The sequence below is a fragment of the Neomonachus schauinslandi genome, chromosome 3, assembly GCF_002201575.2.
Source record: "Neomonachus schauinslandi chromosome 3, ASM220157v2, whole genome shotgun sequence".
Classification (NCBI taxonomy): domain Eukaryota; kingdom Metazoa; phylum Chordata; class Mammalia; order Carnivora; family Phocidae; genus Neomonachus; species Neomonachus schauinslandi.
The window spans coordinates 113,159,134-113,184,270 of record NC_058405.1 but is presented as its reverse complement, the minus strand read 5'-3'; the positions used below and the strand labels follow the sequence as shown (position 1 = coordinate 113,184,270).

The window sequence follows — 25,137 nt, the reverse complement described above, 5'->3', positions numbered from 1 at the left end:
TTTTTTTTTTGAAACCTAAACAAAGGAATCAACAAACAAGTTGTTAAGAAAGAAAAAAAAGTTGAAAGAACAGTTGTAAAGCTGGGGTGTAACTCTATAGGTGAAACCTCAGCCCTGCATCCTCGCTCTTGGACCTCTGGTTGGGGGCAGTGAAGCCTTCCCAACCCAGCACTAGTCCTCACCCCTCAGTCCCGTTCATTACCTTGTCCTGGAGCCTCCTGACTTCCCAGTTTCTCTGAGATCTGGGGTCTTGGCTTCGAACCCTGGAATGTGTAGCTGGGCATCCCCTCCAAGTTACCCGTCTGCCTAACAACATGAGCTTGCCAGATTGTCTGTCAAACTCCCCGGTCACCAAGCCTCGTGCGTCATAGACACACCTAGCTGGCCTTGGAAAGACTCACTGCTCCTGAAACTTCTCCCTGTGGCTGGAATCCTAGGGTCTATTTGACCTCTAATCTTGGACATCTCTAACTCAGCCTCCCTGTAGCCAACTCAACCCTGGTTCCAACCCATTCTGTGCATCTCAAAATTGTCTAGCTTTCATTAAGACTTCTGTTATCTTTGAGATGTACACGTGTCCTTATTTCCAGAGATTGCAGAGAAACTAATTACACTAAAAAGCAGTCATAAATTACATATTAGCAAATATGGCAATTAAAATCCTGTTCACATTTAATATGAGAAGAAAAAAAAACAACCCTCTGATTTATTAATTTCTTTTTACCACAGAAGATACTGGCTGCTTTTGGGGGATGGGGGGACGATTTTGTTTTTTTGTCATTTCAAATACTTCGTGAGACCAGGTGGAAGAAAAATAAATATGTGTTGCTTTGCATTAAGAAATAGCATGTTCAGAAATAACATTTAAAACCTCTATGGGGCTCACTTTAAGGAACAGATTTTCAATACTGCTTTAATCAAGCCTCTTTTTCTTGATTAAGCTTGTCACTACTCAGTTCAAAATACGGAGCAGTCAATAGCTGGCCTGTCCACTTGCAATTATGATATATGAAATAAGTGAGCATAACTACAAATGCAGAAAAGGAAGACTGTAAATTCAGCCCTGGAGACTTGGGTGCTGTTCCTTCTCTTCCTGCCACCCCCCTCCTCCCACCCCATGCTGGGGCTGTTTTTACCTTAATAAGATTCTACTACAAGACCCTATTTTGAGGGCAATAATTGGTTTAACATCTTACTCCAGGATTATCCCATAAGAACCCTACAGTAGTTTAAGGTATTTAAATGCAAACAGCCTTAAAGATGTACTAAGCTCCTAAATCTTGATCCCATCAAAGCCACAGGCTTCTGTATCCTTAGATACAAAGAACCCTGGCAAGGAGAAACCTGTGTTAGCCAACAAAGGGAAGAAAAAGATTTGTAAAGTAAAAAGACTTCCTGGATCTAATTTATGATGGGGCAAACAGTTGTTGCCTTGTTTTGATATAATTTAGGAAAGGTACATAGCAGAAGTAAGCAAGGGCAGAAGTTTAAGATAATGGGAAAGGTGCTGCATGTAGGGTTGGTCAGATCAAGAGTCTAAACTCAGCTCTGCCAATAACCTGATGTGTGACTTTGGCCATCCAGTGCTATGTCTTGAAACTTCAGTTTCTTCATCTCTAAAATGATGGGCCTAGTGCACTAAGGTCCCTGCCTCAAAAGGGATGGTCAGCCCTCTTGGCTCATCCACTCTGCTCCAAGTCTTCTCCTTAGAACTGACCCTGTCTCTTCCCCATCCCCTGTCCACACCGTTCCCAGTCGCTGTGGTGGGGACCCAGCCAGCCATGTGCATCCTGGATACAGCTTGTCAGAGCTGGGGGCAACCCAACTGTAGGCTAGGCCAATGAGCCCCTTCCCTGGGGAATTAGGAACTGGGAATAAGGGATGTGGAACGGGAGCTGCCATGGTGCCTTCTCCCCCTACCCACCTCCCCCCCAAAAATATAAAGCAAGCACAGAGAAATGCAGGGACTCTAACCGGGATGGGGTTTCTTTTGGGTGTGACGAAAATGTTCTGGAATTAGATAGTAATCATGGTGGTATTCTTTTGGGACTATAATAAAAACCATCAAACTGTACACTTTTAAAAAATGAATTTTATGGTACGTGAATTATATGAATTATATCTCAATTTTTTTTAATTTAAAAAAATGTTTAAAGAAGAGCAGGGTCTGGATTTCTTGCTTTTCCACAACCCCTTAGCCCCATGTCTACTAACAAATTTTGTATCTTGTAACAACTTCCTCTATTTGCTTAAACAAGTGGCTTTCAGTTACTTGAAAACAAAGGAGTTCCAATGAATGTATCCCTAATATCCAATGTTATAAATTAACAGCTATAGTTAAGAAATCTCTCTTTCAATTCAAATTTAAGTTGGAACAGAGGTTCTGGTTTAAAAACAAAAACCAGGAAGGATAACACCCTTCCCCAACACTTGTCACAGTGTGCCCCTCAAAATACCAGTCCATCATACCTCAAAAGGGGAAAAATATGTATACAGTCAAATAAGCTGGAAAATGTAATCTACTACATGTCCCCTTTGTAGAACTGGATTACATAATAGCATATTAAACCTGTGATGAATTTAACACTGTTCAACTAAACATTTTCCCAGCTTATCTGGCCTCATAAGCCTTTTCCCTGATAGCCCACCTATTAATAATATGAGGGACTGTGTTCCATGGAACATACTTCGGGAAATGCTGTCCTAACCCAATCATGGACACATTCCAGTCATATCTATAGAGATCCACTGGGTAAAGGGTAGAATTCAGATAGCCATCAAGATGATTCCATCCTAAAGAAGGCTTTTATTTTATCTCGATATTTCCTTAGTATTCGCCTGCTTTGCTTACCACAGCATTTCATTTAAAATAGATCAAAATAATCTTTTATGTATATAAAAAGAAGAAACCTAAAACATGATTTGGGGCCCAGTTTTTTCTCTTTAGACTTAATCAATAGCACTTACCTTGATGTGAAACTCCAGGTTTTCATCCATGGAATAGATGTGGTCAAAGATGTCATGTGCAATCCTTGGGATGATCCCCATGAGTTGAGGGTCATGTAGCTTCCCCTAGTGAGGGAAAAACACAAGCACAGGCAGCTAAAGAGTGCCAGGAAACATGTGGAAGGGAGAAGGAACCACGCTGGTTTTCATAACAGAACTCTGTGGAAGAGGGAGCACCCCCCCCCCCATACACACACACCGTCAGATCCTTGGAGGTCCACCTGATGTGCCAACAGCCCAAAAGTTCATGGAAATAACTCAACGTGTTGCTTTTTACCCAGCAGGAGAGAGCTTGTTCTGTCAGGCTCTGGGGCTTGGAAATATTTGCTTCTGCTGCCACTCAGGGCAGCAAATCGGTGTATGTGGGTGAGAGTGTGGGTAGAAAGGAGGAGGGAAGGAAGACAGGAGGACTGGGATTATATGGTGACTATCACACACTAAATGGGTCTTTGTTTTGAAATTTTGACAAACTGATCAGAATGTATAAGTCCAAATTAATCTGCTTTAATAAAACCAGCTTGAGAGCTGATAGTTTCATTAATGTCATCATTGCTCAAAAATTTTAATAATCTTATTCTAGAAATACCTTCAGTATCACTTCACAAACCAATCAAGAAAAGCCATTTTATCAATTTCTTAAAAATCTATAATTCCCAGCCTGAAATGTTACAAAAAAATTTCAGCTGTTTCTTTAATTTTTTGCTATTTCTAATACTTAAATTCACTTGTAAGATATTCTCTTATTCTTTTATCTCCCTTTTTTTCTACCAGAGAGCTCCAGCCCTCCCTTCCGCATGCAGCCAGCAACCTCCTCCAACCCTAAGGAGGTTTGAGAGATATTTTATCTAAGGGGTGAAGGGATAGATGAATTTTTCTGTGATTTGAACTATTTTACTACATCCATTTTTAAAGATCCAGATTTGCTGCTTCTAAAGACTTTCAAAAAGATATGCCATAGTATCTGAAAGCAATTCCTAAACAAGAGTTCTAGAAGTATTTAAACAGCAGCTTCAGCAAGGACACCCAGAGAGCCTTCCTTACAACCATGCTCCACGTTCCGTCCTGTTCCATGTGAAACTACGCATCAGTGCACAAACACAAAGTCTGCAGGTCTAAAGTAATGATTGGCAACAGAATTCCCAGCGTTTTTGAGACCTTCAGAAAGTTACAAAACTCTAGGAAAAATGGAACTGGAAGAAAAGTACAAAACACATCTACTCTTCACTCAGCAACTTTACCAACCCTGTGACTCATATCCTTGTTCTAAATCTGCCCGACACCTGGAAGATCCGCTTTGTTTTCCTCAATCAGATCTTCTGTATTCTTTGGGGGTGGGTTCACCACATAGTGCCTCTCTGACAGGCTGACTTTCAAGCCAACATTTGAGTTACCAAAAGCCAAGAAGTCACACGGACTCGGGCACTAACTCCAGGCCACAAAGCACTTTACGTTATGAATCCTCCTTTGCACACCTGATCCCTAACCTTCCATTCTACTGAAAGCAAGGGAAAAGCTGAATTTAGATACATCTGGCCTCTGGCAAAGCTCTTTTACCTGGGAAAATGGGTATTCCCCTGGAATGCCCTCATGTGCTAAGAATCCTAAATCATGTGATGTGTTTATATGGCTTTTTGACCGAACAGTCCCCGAGGGCAAGATGGCCAGTGCATATGTATTTCTCCCCACTGCTTACGACACTTAGTACAGTGTCCCCTGCAGAGAATTACTGTAGAAGTTAAATTCAGCAGTATAAATAAGGTGCTTAGGAACAATAAATGTTAGCATTATATTACTGAGCTCCTATCAGGTTCTCATTAAGCAGTCGTAATGGTTTATTTGACCTGAAGAGTCTGAAAATACATTTCTATCCCAGGCCATGACTATATATCTTAGGAAAACAGCCCTAAATGACTGAGACTCAGAATCTCTCAAATGTTGGTAAGCTTACTTCTCACAGGCCATCATAAACATCAAATATTGGGCCCCACAGGCTCAGGACTGTGCAAATTGCTGACAGAAATGACATGAACAGTGAAAACACAGATCTCTGTCCAGTCAAATGCTGTGATGCCACTGGGCAAATCCACCTCAGAGTCTGAGGAGTGCCCCCCACGCTCCCCCCAGAACCCTTCAATAATCCATCATAATCCTTTAGCTTCTACTCAGTGGTCCACAGACAAAGAAGGATGAGAGATAATCCAAAAATCATTTATAAATGACTCAAATCTGTTTCCCTAGATTCTTTCCCTTCCAAAAGATTTATCTTCCAATCGATTCCTAGCTTATACAAATATTGACATCCCTTTGTTTGCCTTTGTCAGGATAAGAACCAAGGCAGAACCAGAGATGAGTCTGGGATACTCCTTGTGTCGTTTCCCTGAAGCCCACACCCAAAAATCACATGAGAGGGAAGCACACGTTTATTTGGAGAAGGCACAACGATACCTCCCATTCCTATGGTCATAGAAGTAATACTCAAATCTACCACAGGTTTCGGGGCTGGGATGCTTGACCTGGCTCATAAGCCCAAGAGTGGTGAGACCTGAGCCTTTATGTTCAGTAAACTGAGCCTGCCAAGACAATCTGTGTGTGTGTGTGTGTGTGTGAGCGTGCACATGTGGGGGGGTATACGTGGTACATGGTGTGGATGTGTGTGATGTATGTAGTATGTGGGTGTGAGTGGTGTTGAGGGGGTGTTGATGTGTGTGATGTGTGTGTATGAGATAGGTGTTCCATTAAGGTCTTCACTCGTTTTTGCAAATAAAATACACATCTACACGTACGCAGTAGTCACCTCAGGCAATAAAAGGTGGTAAAAAAGCAGAGAGCTGTAAAAATTCAGAGAACAGAAGAGTGCTTCCAGCTGGGGTGATATAGGATGGCTTCCTTGAGGGACACCAAATCTTGAGAGAGGAGGAAGATGAGGATGGGCAAAGGGGATGCAGCAGGGAAGCTGAGAGGACAGTAATGTAGCAAAGGTATAGGAACTGAGGAAGAATAATGCCCTTCTAGAGAGTCAGGACAAGTTCAGTTGGCTGAAGGATCGGGATGGACTTCAGTAGCAAAGGAATGTCCCACTTCATCACCTTTTTTTAACTCTCAGAAAAAAAAAGAACATTTTTATACTTGTATCCTACATAATCCTCTTCAAAAACTTCTCCCACTTCTGAATGTGGCCTTCTCAGGGCACATGTGAAAGAAGAAACCAGACACAGGCCATCAACCACAGAACAAGACTCCCTTTGTTCCAGCCCCAGGTGCCTCCTCAACCTCCCAAGCAGGACAGTTTCCTGAAACACTTAAGATGGGAAAGCAGGCAGCCTGTCAGCTCACACGAGCACCAATGCCCTCGGACAGGCTCATTAAAAATCCCTCGGCAGGCTCGGCTCAGCAGTGGGGTGGCCTGCACCATCCCATGGGCTCCAGGTGTCCCTCTGGGCAGAAGGAAAAACAGCGTGTCTCCATCCATCTAAATCTGTGCCAAAGAGGGCCACAAAGCCAGGCACGGGGCCCAGAGAAGCCCTTCCCAGCACCACAGGCCGAACAAAGGTCCAGCCCTCTCTTCCCCGTATAGTCAGCAACCCCAGCAGCCGTCCTTCAACCCAGCCCTGGGAACACTTGGCCGCAGACGCCCTGGGCCCAGTGCACGACGGTGTCCTACCAACCTTGGCATCAACACTGTCAAGTGTTTCATATTTTTACTGAAAATCCGCCTTAAATGCTCCATCTTCAGAAGCTAATCTTTCCAATTTCACGTAGGCTTATCTGTTTGTTCTCCTCAATAGAAGGTAATGGAATCACCACTGGATGTCAGGCCAAAAATGAGGGGATTAAAATGAAAAACAGCTTTAAAATGTGACAGCTCTGTCCATTCAGGGAGTTAACATCCCCTTCCAAAAAAGCCTTGGAAAGATCACAATGTATAATTCCGAATACATAAAATCCTTTCAGATTTTTTTTTTTTTTAATTTAATTGCATTCCAGGGTCCTGGATTTCTCAGTCTCCCACAGTCTCTACGACTTCAGCTCGGGGCTACTCCTTTCCTGTTTTCCTCTAAAATATCCCCTACCTTCTCTCCAATCTACACCCACTGGACAGAAAGAACCAGACTAAGTGTGTGTGTTGGGGAGCGGGGCTAGGAAAGGGCTCCCCTCCGCCCCGTCCCTTCCTCCTATGGGCATAAGCTCATGATCTTCAGAAGTCACGATAAAGAAAAGCACCCCTTGCAATCAACCTTTTAAAACTGATGTGGACGAAAAAGCTACAGAATTTAGGCAACTGTGGGAGTAACCAGCATTAGAAGCCAGTTCCCTTTAAGTCCCCCTGAACCTCTCCGGCTGAGCGGCGCTGCAGGCCTTGTAAGGCTCATGCTGTCAGACGCCCAGGGCTCCGGACACCCTCGTGTAACAAAACATTTCCGATTTTCATTTTAAAAAGCTGGCATACATCTTTGCCATCTCCTTACACCCACTGATTCGCACCCCCACCCCCAACACACAACACAAACTAAGATTTTACTCTGGGGACAGGTCTCTCCTTTGATGGTTTAGAATTTAAATTTCTGACATTGAGCAAATACGTTGAATTTCCCAAAGACAAATTAATCCTGAAGCTAAAAAGGTCACTCTTGTAAACAGTCCTTACGATTTGGGGGATTCTAAATACTGCATTTTTTGTTGTTATTTTGTATATTGTTTGGTAATGTTCCAAAAACCTAGAGACTGATGGACACCCTCATGAGATGTCCCCTCTCTCTCTTACACCTTATGGCCTATGAAGGAGCTTCTGTCATGGCTACTGGAGTTGCTAGTACTTAGGAAATACAGAACTGCAACTTTGCTAGTGCCTGGAAGGTTAAGGGTCTGAGGCCCAGTAAGAGAGGAAGGCAAAGGGCCGCGCCTGCATCTCCAAGGTGTACTGCATGAGAATGGGAGATGCAGAGAAGAGCGTGGCCAAGGCTCAGGTGTCAGGGAACAGTCCTGCTCCGTCCAGAAGCAGTGGCAAATAAACCTTGTGCTTCCTTTAATATGTGTGATCTCAGAGCCACTGTCCCCTGCAAAATGGGAAAGTGACTCAACACAACAGAAATGAGATCCCCCAGAGTCACACGCACACTTGAAATCGGTGTGAGCAGAACATCAGAGCCCCAAGAGTTTTAGCCTCGTGCCTTTGAAATCTCCTCTTCAATAGGAATGATTCATAAAGCTAAACCGATTCTGCAGCAGACGTCTCTCAGTAACATTCCCAAGAGGGTACCGTAAATGAAAATCCTAAGCTTGAAGGATCAAGGATTCATCTTACCCTGCTGCTTGTAAGCTGAATTCCCCAAACTTGCTCTGCGCAGTGTCTTGTAACCACCATAACCACTCTTCTCACCTGTCAGGGGGGCCCAGCCTTTAGAAGAATATCCGGCCCTGAAGGGCTTACAGGAGGGGACAAAAGCAGGGAAAGAAGAAGTAAAGGGGGCCAATTTTATCTGCAGATGTGCCTTGTCTGGAAGACAGCCTGGAGCCACAGGGCTCCACAGCCACAGACTTTGAGCTGGGCTCACACCTTCACACGCCCACAGAGGTCAGGTGTGTACGTTAATGACAGAGGATGCTTCGCGTCAGTCCATGCTCACAGTGTGCGTGCAGGGGGCTGGGATGGACTGGACGGCCCAGCCCACACACAAGGGTTGGCCACGATCATCCCGAGGCTATCAATTTAACAAATATTTTATCAAACCCCTCCTGGATGACAGCTGCTGTTCCATGCACTAGAAATAAAAATTTTCTCGATATACATTTTATTGATCTGAGGTTACTAGAGTGTGAACTGGGGTCAGAAAAGAAAGTGGGATTTTCCTTCAGAAATGTGAATGAACAGGTGAACAAGACAATGACGATCTCTGCGCTAGTGAAGCCTACACTTTATATTACGGTGAAATTTCGCCCAGTTGTAGGATCTTCAGAATTCTCAACCAAATTTGGAAACTCAGAATTGTGTGAAATTTTAAGCACTGCCTGCAATTAAAAAATACATATAATAATAATAAATTAAAAAATTTTAAAAACACATGGTGCAGACCAAACAAAAATATGTCTCTGGACTGAATTTGGTCCATAAGCCAACTTCTTTACATCTCTGTCCTACAGTTTTTTAATTTCCTCTGAGGAAACTCACCTCCCCGGGGTGGCCTTCCTTAGCATAAATGATTCTCACAACAGACTTTCTCAGTTGAGATTAGGGTCGCAGTCCATAAGGATACTCACACCACCGTTTAGCTTACTGATGAGTCTTTTTTAATAGAATGTACTATTACCATTTTGAGAGAGCTACCAACAAAGGATTTTTTAAAAATTCTGAACCCCTGATATTTTATTACCATTATTTTGAAACTCCACAAATACAAAATAAGTTGGTCAAACATGACCAGTCCCTTAACCACCTCTCTCACGCGCAGTCAAGGGGCTGCATGCGCCTGAATGTGGCTGGTCACACAGTGCTGCTGAGCGACCCAAGAGAATGCCTCACGGCACGCTGCAATCTTACCTCCATGGTGTGCGTTTTTCCTGATGAGGTCTGTCCGTATGCAAAAATCGTCCCATTATAACCTTCAAGGACATCTGCAAGCAAGAAAAAGAAATTAAAATTAACTCATTACTTTGATTGTATGCTAGTGTTTGTTCCATATTTTAAAATTACATTTTCCAAATGGCCCATCTCATTTTTCACACAAATGATGTATTTCAACTCCATTTACATTTTAAATAGAATTGTGAGATAAAAGCAAAAACTGTTCCACAAATAAGAAATGTACTCACATTCCTACAGAATATATTAATGAAGAAAGAGACAAAAAAAAAAAAGAAAGAAAGAAAGAGGCAGACATCCTCTCTCCCAGTAACATCAACATTAAGACAGATATCGAGCAGTACACTTCCTTTTTAGCAGAAAGATACTTGAATTTTCTTCTCTAAATTGATCTCCTGAGAGGAGGAAGAAAAACATCATCAGTGTCCTGAGTCTCTGGAGTGAGGTCTGGAATAGAATTTCTTTCTGAAAGATCTGATTTGGGTCAGTTGAAACGCCAGTGCAGGTGAGCTCCTTGGGGATGTTTCTCAGGAAGGCCGTCTGGAGCCCCTTCAGAACAGAGTGATTCCAGAACTGGGGAGAAGGACAGGGCCCCACTCTGTAAACCCAGCCACACGGGGACAATCCAATCAGCCCGGAAACCACCAGGGCCCTCACTCAAAGTTAAGGCCTTTGTTTTTTTGGTGACTGTGCTAGCAGGACGGCCCAGGCCCATCAGCATCAGGAATTTCTTTTAATTACACAATGAGCACACTGTGCAAAGCCCCGCACACGGCAGGCCGGCTTCCATTTCACACAGGGACGGGGGAGGCGTGCAGACAGAGGCTGCTTTGCACTGAAGATTATCTGTGGGGATTCCTTCCACGCAGCAGAGGTGATTAAAATATATTTAGCACTCGTTTCCCTCAATCCTCCTTCATCTGCATCAATATCACCAAAAGGGAAACAGTACATGATTAATATCCTTGACCCAACATCCCTACATAAGGGGAGAAGTCTCATTCCTGAAAGGACAGTGGGGGCAACAAGAGGAACCCCCTACTGAGGCGTCCTCTTCGGGGCCACTGGCCTCTTCACTCATCAAATGATTAGGCTGGTTGGTTTGTGGTTTTGGCCTCTCTGAATTTCATTATGCCAGGTAATTTTTGTTCTTTTGTTAGCTTTTCTAAATTTTTTCAATATACATTTTATTGACCTGAGGTTACTGGAGTGTGAACTGGGGTCAGAAAAGAAAGTGGGATTTTCCTTCAGGAAGTTAAAAAAAAAGAGAGAAATTAAGCAGCAGAATTTTTTTTTTTTTTTTAAATCCTAACAGCCCTTGAGAGTTTGTGTCAAGCTATATCGAGAGAGAGGAGGGAGGGAGAGAAGGTTCACACACATCAAACTTCTGGTAATGGTTTCCTTGGGAACAGGAGAAGCAAAAACTTGAAGACCACAGTGTCAGGGTTGGAGGTTCAAGCTTCAGTTTTCACAGAAATGCCAACTTGCTCAGAGAACAGATTCAGAATGGAGAGCCTCTAAACGACCATGAATGCAATGCACTTTGAGGGACACAAGGAAAGAGGTTCCCACCCTGCAGTTGTACTTATAAAATTCTACATTCGTGGCATAAACAACTCCAGGAATGCCAGCCACAGTCACCGCACTAAAGCTTCTGTTCATTAGAAATCACACATCTCCCCCTAAACTGAACGGGCTTCCTTACCTTCAGCCCCTGTGTAGGAGGCACTCTGGGACCTACCAGCCCAGGCATTATTAGATCAGGGGTACGGAGGCCGAGGCCAAGGGTCCAGCTCCCTCTGCAGCTCCTAAGAGGCCACTGGCGACCCCGCAAGTGCACATGCACGCCGGGGTGACTCTGAGCAATGCACCGCACCCTAAAGAAAACTCAGCTCACAGCCAGAGCCCCACAGACAAGAGAAAACCCGGCATATGCTTCCTCCTCTGCCACGAAGCGGTGGGGCCGGGGCACCTGAATCAGGCTCCCCCGGACAGGGTCCACACCTCCGAATCCAACCTCCCTAAGCAGAATGCACAACCGTACTAACTCCCTAGTTAGCTGCTGCTCCCCAAACTCCTGCAGGGTAAGGCCTGGGACACACCCAGGGAAACAAGAGCCCATGGAGAGCACCACTTGTTTTGGAGCAGGGGGCTCAGGAACACGTGAGACTCTACTTGGAGAATCCTTGACTTTTGCTGCTATTTCAACACGGGGTGCAATTACTTTTTTTTTTTTTAAGGAAAAGAGAGCACAAAAAACCCCATCAGAACAAACTCTGCTTGGTCTTTAAAGTACTATTTACAATCATGTTACAATTAATTCATTGTTGGAGAACCTATCTCTAGTGTTCAAGGTTGAACAGAGCCAATGCCCTCTATCAACTCAAGTGTGAATTAAATGGTAATTTTAAAAAGAAAAGAAAAAGCTCTTCGAACCCAGCATTCTCGATTTTCTTCCAAACTCCAGGTTGTGGGGGTCGGTGTGTTTAACCATGTCTATGTTTGATTCTCAGGGGAGAGGAGAGGCAGGAGGGGAAGTGAGCACACACAGTGCATTTGGGTTGGAGCGCTGGCATGGAGGAGGCCGGAGCGCCCGTCAAGGAAAGCAGGATGGGAGAGCGCCACGCTGAGCCACACAACACCCCCACCCGACCCTAATAGAAACAGCCCACAAAAAGGCACTTTCATCCCATTGAATGACAGTTCCTGGGCCCAAGGAAAGCATTTGTTTCAGAGCCTCTCCCGTAGCAGAATGACCATGTCTATGCGCCAGCCGCAAAGCCAGGAACCAGCTCGGCCAGACAGAACCTTGCTTTGTGACAGGCTCTGGCGTGATGTGATCTCAGCTCACGCCACACAGCCAGCAGCACCCACAAAGACAGCACATGTCCGTCCAGCAACCAGCAAACCCAAAGAGAGATTCCACTGCAGGTAGGAAGAGGAGGGTGAAGAAGAGTGGGATACTTGAGAACACTTCTCGCCTCTTGCCAGTTTTCCATCCTAGGTTTTGCTAGTTCTGAGTCCAGATCTTGCTAGAGCGGAAGAGTTAGTTTCACTGTTGGGTAAGACTTTGGGGAGGATGTAATTGTAGAAGTTCCTGAGAAGGCTGTCATGGCCTCCTACCAACTCCCCAGGTGAAATGGTGGCCTGTCAGTGGCAATAGTGACTGATGAGTCATCCCTGCCTTGGAGTCCTAAGGCTCTGGCTGGCCAACCAAACTATTCAAGTAGACATACGCCCCAGGCAGACCTACTGCACACTAGGGGCAAACCGGAACGGCGGGCCGGCCAGTCTGACGGGGAGGGCTCTGCTGCGTCTTCAGAATGGAAAGGCATCTCACTGTTGGAAGACAGGCAGGGCCACCCCAAAGCTCTGGGACCGCGATCTCTATTCTCTCCCCTCTCCCCTTTTCCCACGGCCATTCCTATCCCTGTCTTTTTGCAATGCTTGGTTAATAGTACATATGGCCTGATAGAAAAGTAACAACTCATAAATTGTTACTAAATGCTCATTATGAGCTCACCAGAAAAGCCCGGAAAGGATAGTGCAGAAAAATTCAAGGAAGACAGGCAAACTCAGGCTCAAGTTCCAGCCTCACCACCCCCTAACTGACCTGGCCAAGTTCTTTGACCTCGAAGTCCTCCTTAGTACAACAGGAACAATAATGCTCACACCTCATAAAATGGTTGAGACTTAAAAAATACAGTAACATATGTGAAGTGCATAGACGGTGCCTGACGGTTAACAGTAGCCAAATATATATATACATTTCTTCTTAAGAGTCACATACCACATAATAAAGTAGATCTTATAGTATTCTGAGCTTAAAACTTGTCAATGAGTCCACATTGCCTGAAGGATAAAGCCCATCCATTTCCACCAAACTCTGATCCAGCCTATCTTTTAAGTCCCAGCCCCCAGGTACCTTGCAACACTCTAAATTGCCCAAACATGCCATATAATCTGTGTCCTTATGCTTTTGCTATTCCTTGTGCTTGTACACCCTGCTGCATTCTATAGTCTTCAGGACCTATCCTTTCCAAGAAGCCTTCCTTAATTCTCCGATCCTCATCCCCACTCACCAAAATCAGTCCCAAGTGACTTTCTTCTGTGATCCCACAGCATTTTACACACGGCCACCTTAAAGCATGTACTACCCATAGGTATGATAACCACGGATGCATCTGTCTCTTTCCCTATACGTGAAGTTTTTTGCAGACAGTCTTATATATCTTGGTGACTCTAGTCCGTAGCAGTGCTTACATCACACGGTTTGTGACTTAATATCCTTGCATAAAGGAATGGGTAAAATAAACAACCAAATGAATGAAGCCTAAACAAATGAGATCTAGAAAACAAGGAACCACCTTCTCTAGCCCTGCACAGTCCACATCTAGTTAATTTAAAAGGCAAATGCCCAGAGTGACTTCTGTAGACTAGGACATAGTTCCCCGTACTTCCAACAACAGCAAGCAGTAACCATGGTTTTTAATTCTTAGCGCGTCCACAGAAACCCTCCTATTTACCATGCTGAGAGGCACAAATCCTATAAGCTCTTCTGGAAGAAACGGAGAATTCTACATACTCTTTCAGACAACATTTGGAAAACACACACTAGACAGAGATGGGAGTGTGGGAGGTACCAGAATTCTACAATCAAATGTTTGAAATATGTTTTGAAAAACCCAGTGAAGTTGAAGGGAATGAAAAAAACCAAGAGAGAATAAAGCCATCCAGTTAAAAGGAATCTTCCTGATTTCAAAAACATTAAGGGTTCAGATAGCCTTGAAAGAAAATCTCACCAGTCCACCACATTACCATGAACCGTGGGAGCTGCGGTGACCTTCAGAAGTTATCTGATTGAATTCCTAGCCTCTAGAAAAAGAGGCCCCCACAGCACCACCTTCCTTTCCTGATTTAAATAGGGCTTGTCATGGCAAAAGAAACCTCAGTTGTACCTAGTGACTATTCCAAGGAGTTCTTTCTTATATATCTGTGTTTTACCTTGCTGATGGAGAAATAACACGGCCACTTCCCCTCATGCTAGCCTCAGTGGATATTAAAAAAAGTTAAATTAGGCCTTCGTCATCCCCTAATAATTTCCTTTCAAGGAAGAAGAAAGAACTCTTTATTGTTACAAAATGAGTATGCTCACATTACATTTATAGTGTCTGAAAAATATCAGTTTATCGTATCATGTCAGAGTCTAACGTTACCCTAAATGGTTTTCTTTGTGGCTCACCATATATTGGGCCTCAAGTTATCCAGTTAGGTCACATCTTCACAAGAACTTTCCAAGGACTGCCTATTTCTGACATTTCATACTACAGAAAAACCAAACACTGAAAGAGACCCAACTTCTCCAGTAATGAAGACTGAAAGATTATGATTGTTTGTTAATCACAGGATTTTTAAAAACTGGAGTGCATCCATCTCTAATTACTTCAACTTAGAGATGTATTTAAATGGACCTCATGCGTAGCACAGCACGTGGTAAATACTATTTGGTTCTGATAATGGAAGGGGAGAGAAAAAGAGGGAAATTATGGCTCACATGTGATTAATCTTACTTTAATAAAAATAAGGACGAGTCTGCTAATGGAAAGGAAGGAGGGCTGCCTAGGAGCAAACCAGAACAACACACTCCAGAGAGAGAGAGAAAACATTTTTAGACAGGAAGAGATACAAAAGAACAGAAGTAGGGAGAAAACAAACATTACCACCAGATACAGGCCCACAGTATTAATTCAAGAAGAGCCCAAATTCAGGCATGTTTTTTCTCTTCAGTTTTCTGTAATGATCTTACCGTGAAGACCTTCAAAATTAATTGATGTCTGCAACCGGAATTTGAACAACCATACACCTCAGCGAGGAACATTACATACTGACTGAATCTCCCACGCAGGTGTCCAGGGTCAGAACTAATCTAACAGATGCACCCAGGGCTGGCTTTCATGAATTTCAAATAGTTAGGTTAGTCAGCTCGGCTTCCAAAAACAAGCACATCTTGCATGACGAGGTGCTTTTTGAATTCTGTTTTTGCTTTTTTGCTCTTTAAATCTACAGCTACCTATAAAGGTGTCAACATCAGGACATTTGAGAGCACAACTGCCATAGCATTCAGAGTTGAAGGTTAAGATTTGAAGATGAAAAACAGAGTAGCAGGAGATGCCCCTCGGCTCTGGCCAGATGGCGAGCTCCCCCAAGGCAAGCTCCAGCCTGCCCCTGATTTGAAAGAGCAAGGTAGAGCAATGTGTAAATTGCTTCATCTCCCTGCTGTGATTTTGACACAAATCCTTCAGGGCCAAGGCCAGTCCCAGAGAAAAGAGCTGATCTCTAAGACAATTTTAGGCTTCAGGCTATCCATTTGGAGGAACAAATGTTGGTCTCTGGGTGGAAAGGTTGAAAGTGGGTTAGACGAAAGTATATTTAAGGAATGCTGAGTAGCAAGAACTGCTCAACAACCAACAAGGTGATGTGATTTTATGAATCTGCAGAAAATTCCTTGGTGCCCAAGAATTTTCCACGTGTAAGGCTTCTGCCTGAAGAGACAGATGAACAAAATAAATCAGCCAAAAATATACAACTGGAGCATCAGAAATACATATATTTTTGTCTCCTTCAAAGTAAAAAGGAGGCCTTATGCCTACGGCAGTATTTTAAAACCGTTACAGAAATAGTGTGACCGTAGCTTTTAAGCTTCTAGGTGGCAGAATAACTCTGTCAAAAAGGTGGCAAAAGAAATAAAGAAATTTCCTTGGCAAGGAGGTATAGAGAGGTTCAAGAACTTGCCTGACATCATAGCAAATCAGGGCCAGAGCTCGGGCAATAAGTCAGTGTTTCCAATTAGCAGGCCTCTGCTTAGAGTCAAGGCACATTGATTCCTAGGCTGCAAATATCACTTAATAATGTTTTCAATTACTCTGAAAGGCCCAGGAGGAAATAAAGAAATAGCACTTACCTTTGACAATTTGCTTTGCACACGCATTGTAAACCTGCTCTTGGGTCGTGCTGGGAGGCAGCACTCTATCGAAGACATATGGCTTCCCTTGCTAAAAAACACGAAAGGAAAGGGCAGAGAAAACACATTAGAAGTTTAGGTATAAAAAGCACTAATTGTAGTTAGACCACAGGCACTAAATCACAAACCCCATCCTTGAAGGCAGTTCCATACCAAGACTAGGGAATTATTACAGTGCGAACACACATGTACGATGGGCATACATGTTTTGCATGTTGAGAATCTCAGAAAGAAAAAAAGGTTTGTTTTGTTTTTACTTGAAACACTTTTTCTGATGAAAAGTAGGCTGCGGCTTCATCCATTCATTTATTTTTTGAGAGCTTCTTCTGAACCAGAGACTAGACTAGAGGCTAAACAAATCAGAAAACAGTCTGGCCTATAAAGCATTCACTCAAGTGTGGCAGAAAGCTACTAAACAAGAAAGCAAACACCCGGGGAACTACAAAAATGCCTAGGTATAAAATAATGAGACAGAGGGGATGATGGAAAGAGCAAAACAGGCCTCCCTGAGGAAATGCCAGTTAAGTGGATCTTTAAAAGATCAGAAAGACTGAGGCAAGTGAAGAGCCATGGAAGAACATAGAAGACAGCGCAGAGGGTAGAGCACACAGGAAGGGGTCTGGGGTGTTTAAGGAACTAGAGGGTGGCACAAAAGGAGGTGAGAAAGGAAATCAGGAGCCACCTAATGCAAGGCACTGTTAGCCAAGAAAATGTGCTTGGATTTTATTCAATGGGAAGATGCCATGATCGAATTTAAGAAGCTGCTCTTCATAGCAAGATATTACTGCTTTGAATCCTAGTGTTGTCTTCGTATGTATAAGTGATGCCTTAACTGGATGGAGGCCTCCAAGTCACAGAGGGCTCTTCTGAAGAATAAATCAAGTGATTGCCCCATGTGTAGGATCTTAGGGTTTGGTCTGACACTGGGCCATGTGCCATTCAAGGAAGTAACTGTCAGAAGGGAAGGGAAGAAGCTCTGCCCTGGTCTATATGAGCCCTGACCCCCAACCACTCAACGTTCACCAAGGAGCTATTGGGCATTTACGTGCCAGGCACAGTCCTGAGGACCATGGAAGGTGGTGGCTGAGACAGACACAGCCTCTTCCAAAGGAGAACCCGCCCCACCAACAGTGCCTTCTCCCCACCATCACCACCCAGACAAGGGGTGGCCCTCCCCCTGCCCTTTCCCACAGCCCGATCCACCCAAGCAGCCCTTCATCTTCATTTTCCCCTAGTGGTTAGAGGGGATGGCAGGAGAGGAAAGAGGAGAGCCCAGAGTCTCCTTCACCCCCATCCTGCACCTCCTACATGTGGCTTGGACACCAGGACCCTTTACCCCAGGACAGTCCTGCCAATGCCTCAAAAAGATAACTGCTCATGAGGGACCCAAGGACAAGGCTTGTTACATCCTATAACTTTCACGCAAAAGTACCCAGCTGTCAGACTGGCATGGCGTTGTACTCATTCATGACTCTGGGTAGTGCTGCACATAGGTAAGGTCCTATGCTTCAGGTGTTATGTTTGAGCTTTTAGTCTTTGAAAATGGGATTGAGCCAACCAGGTAAATGAGCTACTTCCACAGTTTGGTCTTAGAAGAAATGGAGAATTTTGAGGTACCATAAAAAAACTTTTTAAGTAGGCTCTACACCCAGCATGGAGCCCAACATGGGGCTTGAACTCACGGACCCAAGATCAAGACCTGAGTTAAAATCAAGAGTTGGATGCTTAACTGACTGAGCCACCCAGGTGCCCCAAGATTTTATTTCTATACAAAGCAGCAGAGTCAGTCATTTTGTTAAACTTATGGAAAGGGGTTATTTTCTGCTGTTTTGTTCCCAGCAGTCTCATTCAATTAGTGAACCAAGTATTTGATTGAATAACCAAGAGAACATTTCTCACCACTATCTATTGCCAACTATCAGCCCACTACACTCTTATTAGCTTTATCTATTCATAAAATTAACTAAATGTCAATAAGGTAAAAGGTTAGAATAAACATTTACAGAGTTTGCATAAGTATTTGTCATCCATTGAACCTTCTTAAAAGAAACTGTAGCTTTGCTTAATTTCAAACAAATCCATTATTTCTCCAAACTTGATAAGAATCACCAAAATAAACCATCTTATTTCCAGAACAATCATGCTTTGGGTTTTGGAGAACATGCACCTAACTACAGCAGGAAAAATGGCCTATTATAGTAAATTGTACAAAAAAACAGAGGACTCCCCAACTTTGCCCTTCAACCTAAATTGTTTGTTGGAGTACATTATAGGTTCACTTGAAGAGAGGCAGAAAGCAAGAAATCTCTACTACTCATTTAAATAATATCATTTATCAAGTGACAAATAGATAATACAACAATTTTCCATAAGCTGAAGTTAACTCCCAAACAGAAACTGCCTTCAGGAAAAGATAAAATTTAGAAAATGATTTGTTTTGAAGCTTCTCATCAGGACTGGACTATAAGCAAGTTAAAAAGTGTTTTTGTCTTTTCATACACTGAGTTGGCTATATAGGCTTTTATTTTAAGTGAACCTTCGACTCTTGAAATTAAAATTGAGAATTAAAATTTAGTTACAGATTATTTTCCAAGAACTGATTTGTGGCCTAGCCATGCAAGCTATATATACAACGGCCATTTAACGACAACAACAACAAATTACTCTTTGCTACTTTGGTAATGGTATGAAGATCTCACAAACCCTGAGAGACTTCGGCAAACCCCCCTCCCCTGGCCCCCAGGAGACAAGAGTCTCCCTGTTTCTGATCCCACTGCGGCTGAGGGTTTCTGTGGACAAGCACTGGGCCCAGCATGCTCTAGCTGTCACTAAATGTGCAGCTACAGAATACATCCTTCAACTAACATTTTAATACAGGTGCAGGGTGCTAACACTTGAAACTGAATGATGAGGGCACCAATTACTCCTGGAGACACTTTACTTTCCAGGCACCTATTCAACACATGGTTCTCTGATCTCTCTGGCTCCTGTCTGTCAGAGTCCTTTGCTGGCGTCTCTTTCCGACTTCTAAACGACGGTGTGTCCCAGACTCAGACACCTCAGCCTCCTCTCTGTCTACATTCTTGACCTTCATATAATTTTTTTTTTAAAGATTTTTTTATTTATTCATTGGAGACACAGAGATACAGAGAGAGAGAGAGAGAGAGAGCACAAGCAGGGAGAGAGGGGGAGGGAGAGGGAGAAGCAGGCTCCCCGCTGAGCAGGAAGCCCGATGCGGGGCTCGATCCCAGGACGCTGGGATCATGACCTGAGCCGAAGGCAGACGCTTAACCATCTGAGCCACCCAGGCGCCCCGACCTTCACATAATTTAAATGAACATTTCAGACTTCAAATCTCATCCAAGCTCCAGATTCAGATACTCAATCACCCACTGGACATTGCCACTTGGATTCCATTAGCCATCTAAAACTTAACTGACCAAAAATGAATCATCCAGTGCTCCATATCTGAGTAAGAGACTAAAATCATCAGGTATGTCCCATAAATTCCATATCCCAAATATATCCCAAATTGATCGTTTCTCATCATCTATATCACACAACCTTAGCCCACACCACCATGGTTTCTCATCTGGACAACAGCTATAGTCTCTTCACTGGTCTCCTTGACACCATTCTTGCTCCTAACAATCCAGTTTCCACTTAGCAGCCAGAGTGAGCTTTCTAGAACTATAAATCAAATGATATCAAATCCTCCCTTAAAAACCTCCACTGGCTTCTGTTAGGCTAGACCCTCTTCACCCCCACCTCCCTGCATTCTCCTCTGCCAAACTACAATGTAGCCCACTGGACTCCTTTATTCCTCAGCTTATTCCTCAGTGTATTCCATGGTTCAGGGCCTTTGCTCTTCACTTCCTTCCCCTTCAAATTCTCTCACTGCAGATCTTCATTTGGTTCACCAGACATCTTCATTTGGCTGTCTCTTTATCACCCTTTAGATGTCAACTCCAATTTCTCCTCCTTTGAGGGCTTCCATGCTCCTAACTAAAGCAGCCCCACCCCCATCCTGGCATCACTCTCTATCACATTACCCTATTCGGTTTGCTCCATAGCAATTAGTGTGTGATGTATTCTCAACCAATCGAATAGACCACTACAATTAAAGCATTTATGCAGCTAAGACAGAAGCCATATGAATCCCAAGAGCTCACTGCATGGAGGCAAACCTGCTGCAGTTTATGAAAGGAATCTGGACGGGACACGCACACTCCATATACATTACAACTGGAAACAAAATAGCCCAGCTTTGCCACAAAAGCCTCCACAGAGAGCAGCTGATTACATAGGAGCAGTCTAACTAAATAACTTACCAGGATCACAGGCAAAAAATAACAGCAGATGTTTCTTACATTTTTATAGTTAAAATTAAAAAAAAAAAAAAATTCAAACCACTTCCTATCAAGTTGTTGAGAGCAAAGTGTCCATGAACCATACAGCCTGCCTCTTAATTCATCTGACCTGACCCATTACCCAACAACCGTTCCCCAGCCTGGAAGGAATATTACTCTGGGAGATGGAGGAAAGCGAAAGACCCACTTCAACATTTAGAAGATGGGCACCAGGAGGGATGTTAAGGAAACTGAAATTAATTACCCAAGAAGAGGTCATGGAGAAGTAATCTAATAATAATCTCTAAGACCAACCAAGGGCTGGGACCAAAGGTGCCCAATTATTTGAATGATTTTTCTCTATCGTTACTAAGAAAGAAAGACACAGGGGTAAAAAAAAAAAAAAAAAAAAAAACCCTTAAATTTCCACAGCAAGATTTAAACTCGCTCTGTGGAATTATCTTTAGACACTGAGGAGTATTAGGAAGAGGAACAGATTTCTGAGAACAATCATTCAGTCTCTGTGCCAGGTGTCCTGAAAGAACAAAAGATGACAAATTCTTTCAGCCTCTCCTGGCCACCTTCTCAGTGCCATCTACCCACACTGTCACCAACCATGATGATCCAAACCCTTTTCTGTTTTATCTCATTTCATTTTCACAGTAGCTCCATGAGGTACATGTCACTATTCCCACGCCACAGACTGGAAAACTGAGGCCCTCTGGGGAAATAACTTGAAGTCTCTGATTTCAAGTGTTCTTCCTTTACACCAGGCTGTTTCCCTAAGCAGCTTATGATTTACTGGAAAAGTAGGAGACACACCAACAGCAGATGCTTAGGACTAATATGATAGATTGAAGCAAAGTGATTCATGAGGTGACAAGAGTCAGAGACCCCTACTATAGCCTACAGTAGTCGAGGAAGTGTTGACCATGAAGGTGGGACTGACATGGAACCACCGAGGAAAGAAGGGCATAAGATCAGAGAAGGGCAAGTCTGGCAAAAAAAACTAGTGGGCACACACGTGGCAACAGAAGAAATTAAAAACAGGAGCCCGTGAGAAACAGCAGTCATGGCTCTGTGCCACCCTACAGCTGTGGGTCTCAACAAGGGTCACAAGTTGACCATGAATGTGAACAAGCCAAGGCACAGCCACAGGGGCCTCACCAAGCACACAAAATTCATGCGAGACACGATCCGAGAGGTGTGCGGCTTCGCCCAATGCAAGCAGTGGGCCATGGCGCTACTCGAGGTCTCCAAGGACAAGCACGTCCTCAAGTTCATCAAGAAAAGGATGGGGACACACATTTGTGCCAAGACGAAGAGAGACGAGCTGGGCAACGTCTTGCAGCCATGAGGAAAGCGGCAGCCAAGAAGGGCTAAACCCCTCCCCTCTGTATGTAATAAGCCTTTCGTGGAAGTTGGGGCTTTTGTGCTGGTCTTGGGAAAGAGGGAGACCCCCTCCTGCCAACATCCTTCCTGAGGCACAGTGGTGAGGGGCATGGTGGTGCACACAGTGACGCAAGCAACCAAGCAGTACTGGACATGGTTTTCAATCATAATTAAATAGTTCATATATGCGAGGAAAAAACAAAACAAAACAGGCAAAGGACAAACAGAGCCTAGGTAAAGGCATGAGTGAGCATGTGTGAGACTTGGCTATGAAAAGTTGGAAGTTATTAAGAAAAATTCTGGAATTTTTCAGAGCCTAGAAGTCCTTCAAGGTCAGCCCAACCCAACATCGTGTTTTACAAATAAACAAACTTGAGGTCAGGAGAGGGTACATGGCTTGCAGAAAGTCACCCAGCCAATTAGGTAGGTAGCAGATCTGTGCCCCGAATCCAGACCTCCTGGCTCCCTATCTAGTGTTCTAAAAGTTCTGGCTTTAGAATCAGTTGCTCTCCCTGAACATCAAAGAAACAACATGCATGAGCCTCTGGTCTTTGTTTTTCCTGCTTTCCTCCCAATCAATTCTAATTTCCAAGCACACAGTTGATTAGTTCGTTGAACAAAGAGTTATTGCTGTGAGAACCGGAGCAGTAAAGCAAGGGAACGAGAATCACGGCCTCTCGGAGTTAATATGGACCCTATAAGTCAGCCCTTCCAGCCTCATCTCAATGCGCAACTCCCATCTCCACAAGCCCTCACCAGCGACGATGAGCTCTCGAAACTCAACTGGCTCCAATTGTTGGAATGCTGTGTCCATATATTGATTTAAATCTGCCTCCCTGAAGCATTAGACCTGGCACTGTCCTCCAAAACAAGACAGACCAATGCCCAAGAGACCTGCCTGCATCAACATCATAGCTTTGTTTCATTTTGGGAGCTGTGTTCATTGTCTAAATCTTTTTTCTCTCATCTCAGAGAGAAAGAGAAAGACAGATGTGCTTCCTTCCTAAAAGTCGCACGCATTTGTCCTGACTTGAAGGACTCCAAAGGTATCCAAGGTTAAGACATCACTAAAACATTGTATTAGTTTGCACAAGGAGAAATTAAATAAACTCACGGACTCTGAAGGGCTTTGGTAACAACCTAAAAGAATGTTTCCAAAACATTAACTAAAAAGCAGGAAGTCCTTGGGTTAATGTTGATACTCATTTTTTATCAACACAAATATCATGCCAAAACAAGTTTTGTTTTGTTTTATTATATTGAAATGTAATTCACATACCATAAAATTCACCCCTTTAATAAAAGGGTACATTCTGTGGTTGCTGGAATCTTCACAAGATTGGGCAACCATCACCACTATCTAATTTCAGAACATGTTCATCACCCCAAAAAGAAACTCTGTACCCCTTAGCAGTCACTCCCCATCTTCCTAATCTACTTTGTCTTTATAGCTTTGCCTGTTTTAGACATTTCATATAAATAGAAGCATATAACATGTGGCTTTTGTGACTAACATTTTCTTTCACTTAGTATGTTTTTTGTTTTTTTAAGATTTTATTTATTTATTTGACAGAGAGATAGAGAGAGAGGGAACACAAGTAGGGGGAGTGGGAGAGGGAGAAGCAGGCTTCCCGCTGAGCAGGGAGCCCGATGCGGGGCTCGATCCCACAACCCTGGGATCATGACCTGAGCCGAAGGCAGTCGCTTAAACACCTGAGCCACCCAGGTGCCCCTCACTTAGTATGTTTTTAAGGTTCATCCATATTGTAGCTTTCACTTTCATGACTGAATAATATTCCATTGCACAGATTAACCACATTTTATGTATCCATTCATCAGCAGGATGGACATTTGGGTTGTTTCCGCTTTTTGGCAATTATGAATGCTGCTATGAACATTCATATACAAGTTTTTATGTGGACATCTGTTCTCATTTCTCCTTTCATTTCATATACCCAGGAGTGGAATTTCTGGGTCATGTAGTAACTCTACAGGAATTAACTTTTTGAAGAACTGACTGTTTTCCAAAGTAGCTGCACCGTTTTACATTCCCACCAGCACTGTACGAGAGTTCCAATTTCTCCACACCCTTGTTACTGTCTTCTTTATTATAACCATCCTAGTGAGTACGAAGTGGCATTTCTTTATGATGTTGATTTTTATCTCAGGAGAAGTTGGTTTTGTTTGTTTGTTTTGTGAGAGAGAGAGTGGGAGGGAAGGAGGGAAGAGGGAGAGAGAGAATCTTAAGCAGGCTCCATGCCCAGTGCTAAGCCTGACTCAGGGCTGGATCCCACAACCCTGAGATCATGACCTGAGCCAAAATCAAGAGTCGGACACTTACCGACTGAGCCACCCAGGCGCCCCTCATGAGTTTTTATAATTGACACTTAACACATCATAAAATTTATTTCAACATATATCATGGATACAGAGATGTTTCTAGGCATTGTAAGACACCGTCGTACTGCTGTCTTAACATGTACAAAGTGGTCCAGATGAGGGAATAATCTCATGGGAACGATAAATTATACATACCCATGTGCTTTAGGAAAGAGAACGGTGGACTAGAAGGAAAGGACGTATAAAGGGATTTATGATAGGGTTTCTGTGCTCCTCACTCCAGTAGCTAATACTGAGTATTGTCCAGGAAGGCAGCATACCAACATATGGTGTAAATGAATTCACATAAACATGGGTGTAACTCCCACCTCTCTGAGGCTCAGTTTCCTCATCTGTAAAATGGAGCCAATAAGATCCACAATGCAGTATTGTGAAAATTAGATATGTTCAGG

General features: G+C 43.5%; 2 protein-coding genes across 2 annotated transcripts in view; one reads left to right on the top strand and one right to left on the bottom strand.

Moving 5' to 3' along the window:
* KIF5C (kinesin family member 5C) overlaps nucleotides 1-25,137 on the bottom strand; it is a 131,942-nt gene that overhangs the window by 67,425 nt on the left and 39,380 nt on the right. Inside the window, exons 2-4 of the mRNA XM_021703005.1 lie at nucleotides 16,545-16,635; nucleotides 9,542-9,615; nucleotides 2,968-3,072 (exon numbers count right to left, since the gene is read on the bottom strand). Of these exons, the coding sequence (XP_021558680.1) occupies nucleotides 2,968-3,072; nucleotides 9,542-9,615; nucleotides 16,545-16,635 (270 nt within the window). The remainder of the gene's footprint in view (nucleotides 1-2,967; nucleotides 3,073-9,541; nucleotides 9,616-16,544; nucleotides 16,636-25,137) is intronic.
* LOC110592038 (60S ribosomal protein L36-like) lies at nucleotides 22,026-22,310 on the top strand. Its single transcript, XM_044913284.1, has one exon. The coding sequence runs from the start codon at nucleotides 22,026-22,028 to the stop codon at nucleotides 22,308-22,310; it is 285 nt and encodes a 94-aa protein (XP_044769219.1).

What these genes read in the sequence shown, in the direction of transcription:
- LOC110592038 (XM_044913284.1), top strand. Translation starts at nt 22,026, where the DNA reads ATGGCTCTGTGCCACCCTACAGCTGTGGGTCTCAACAAGGGTCACAAG.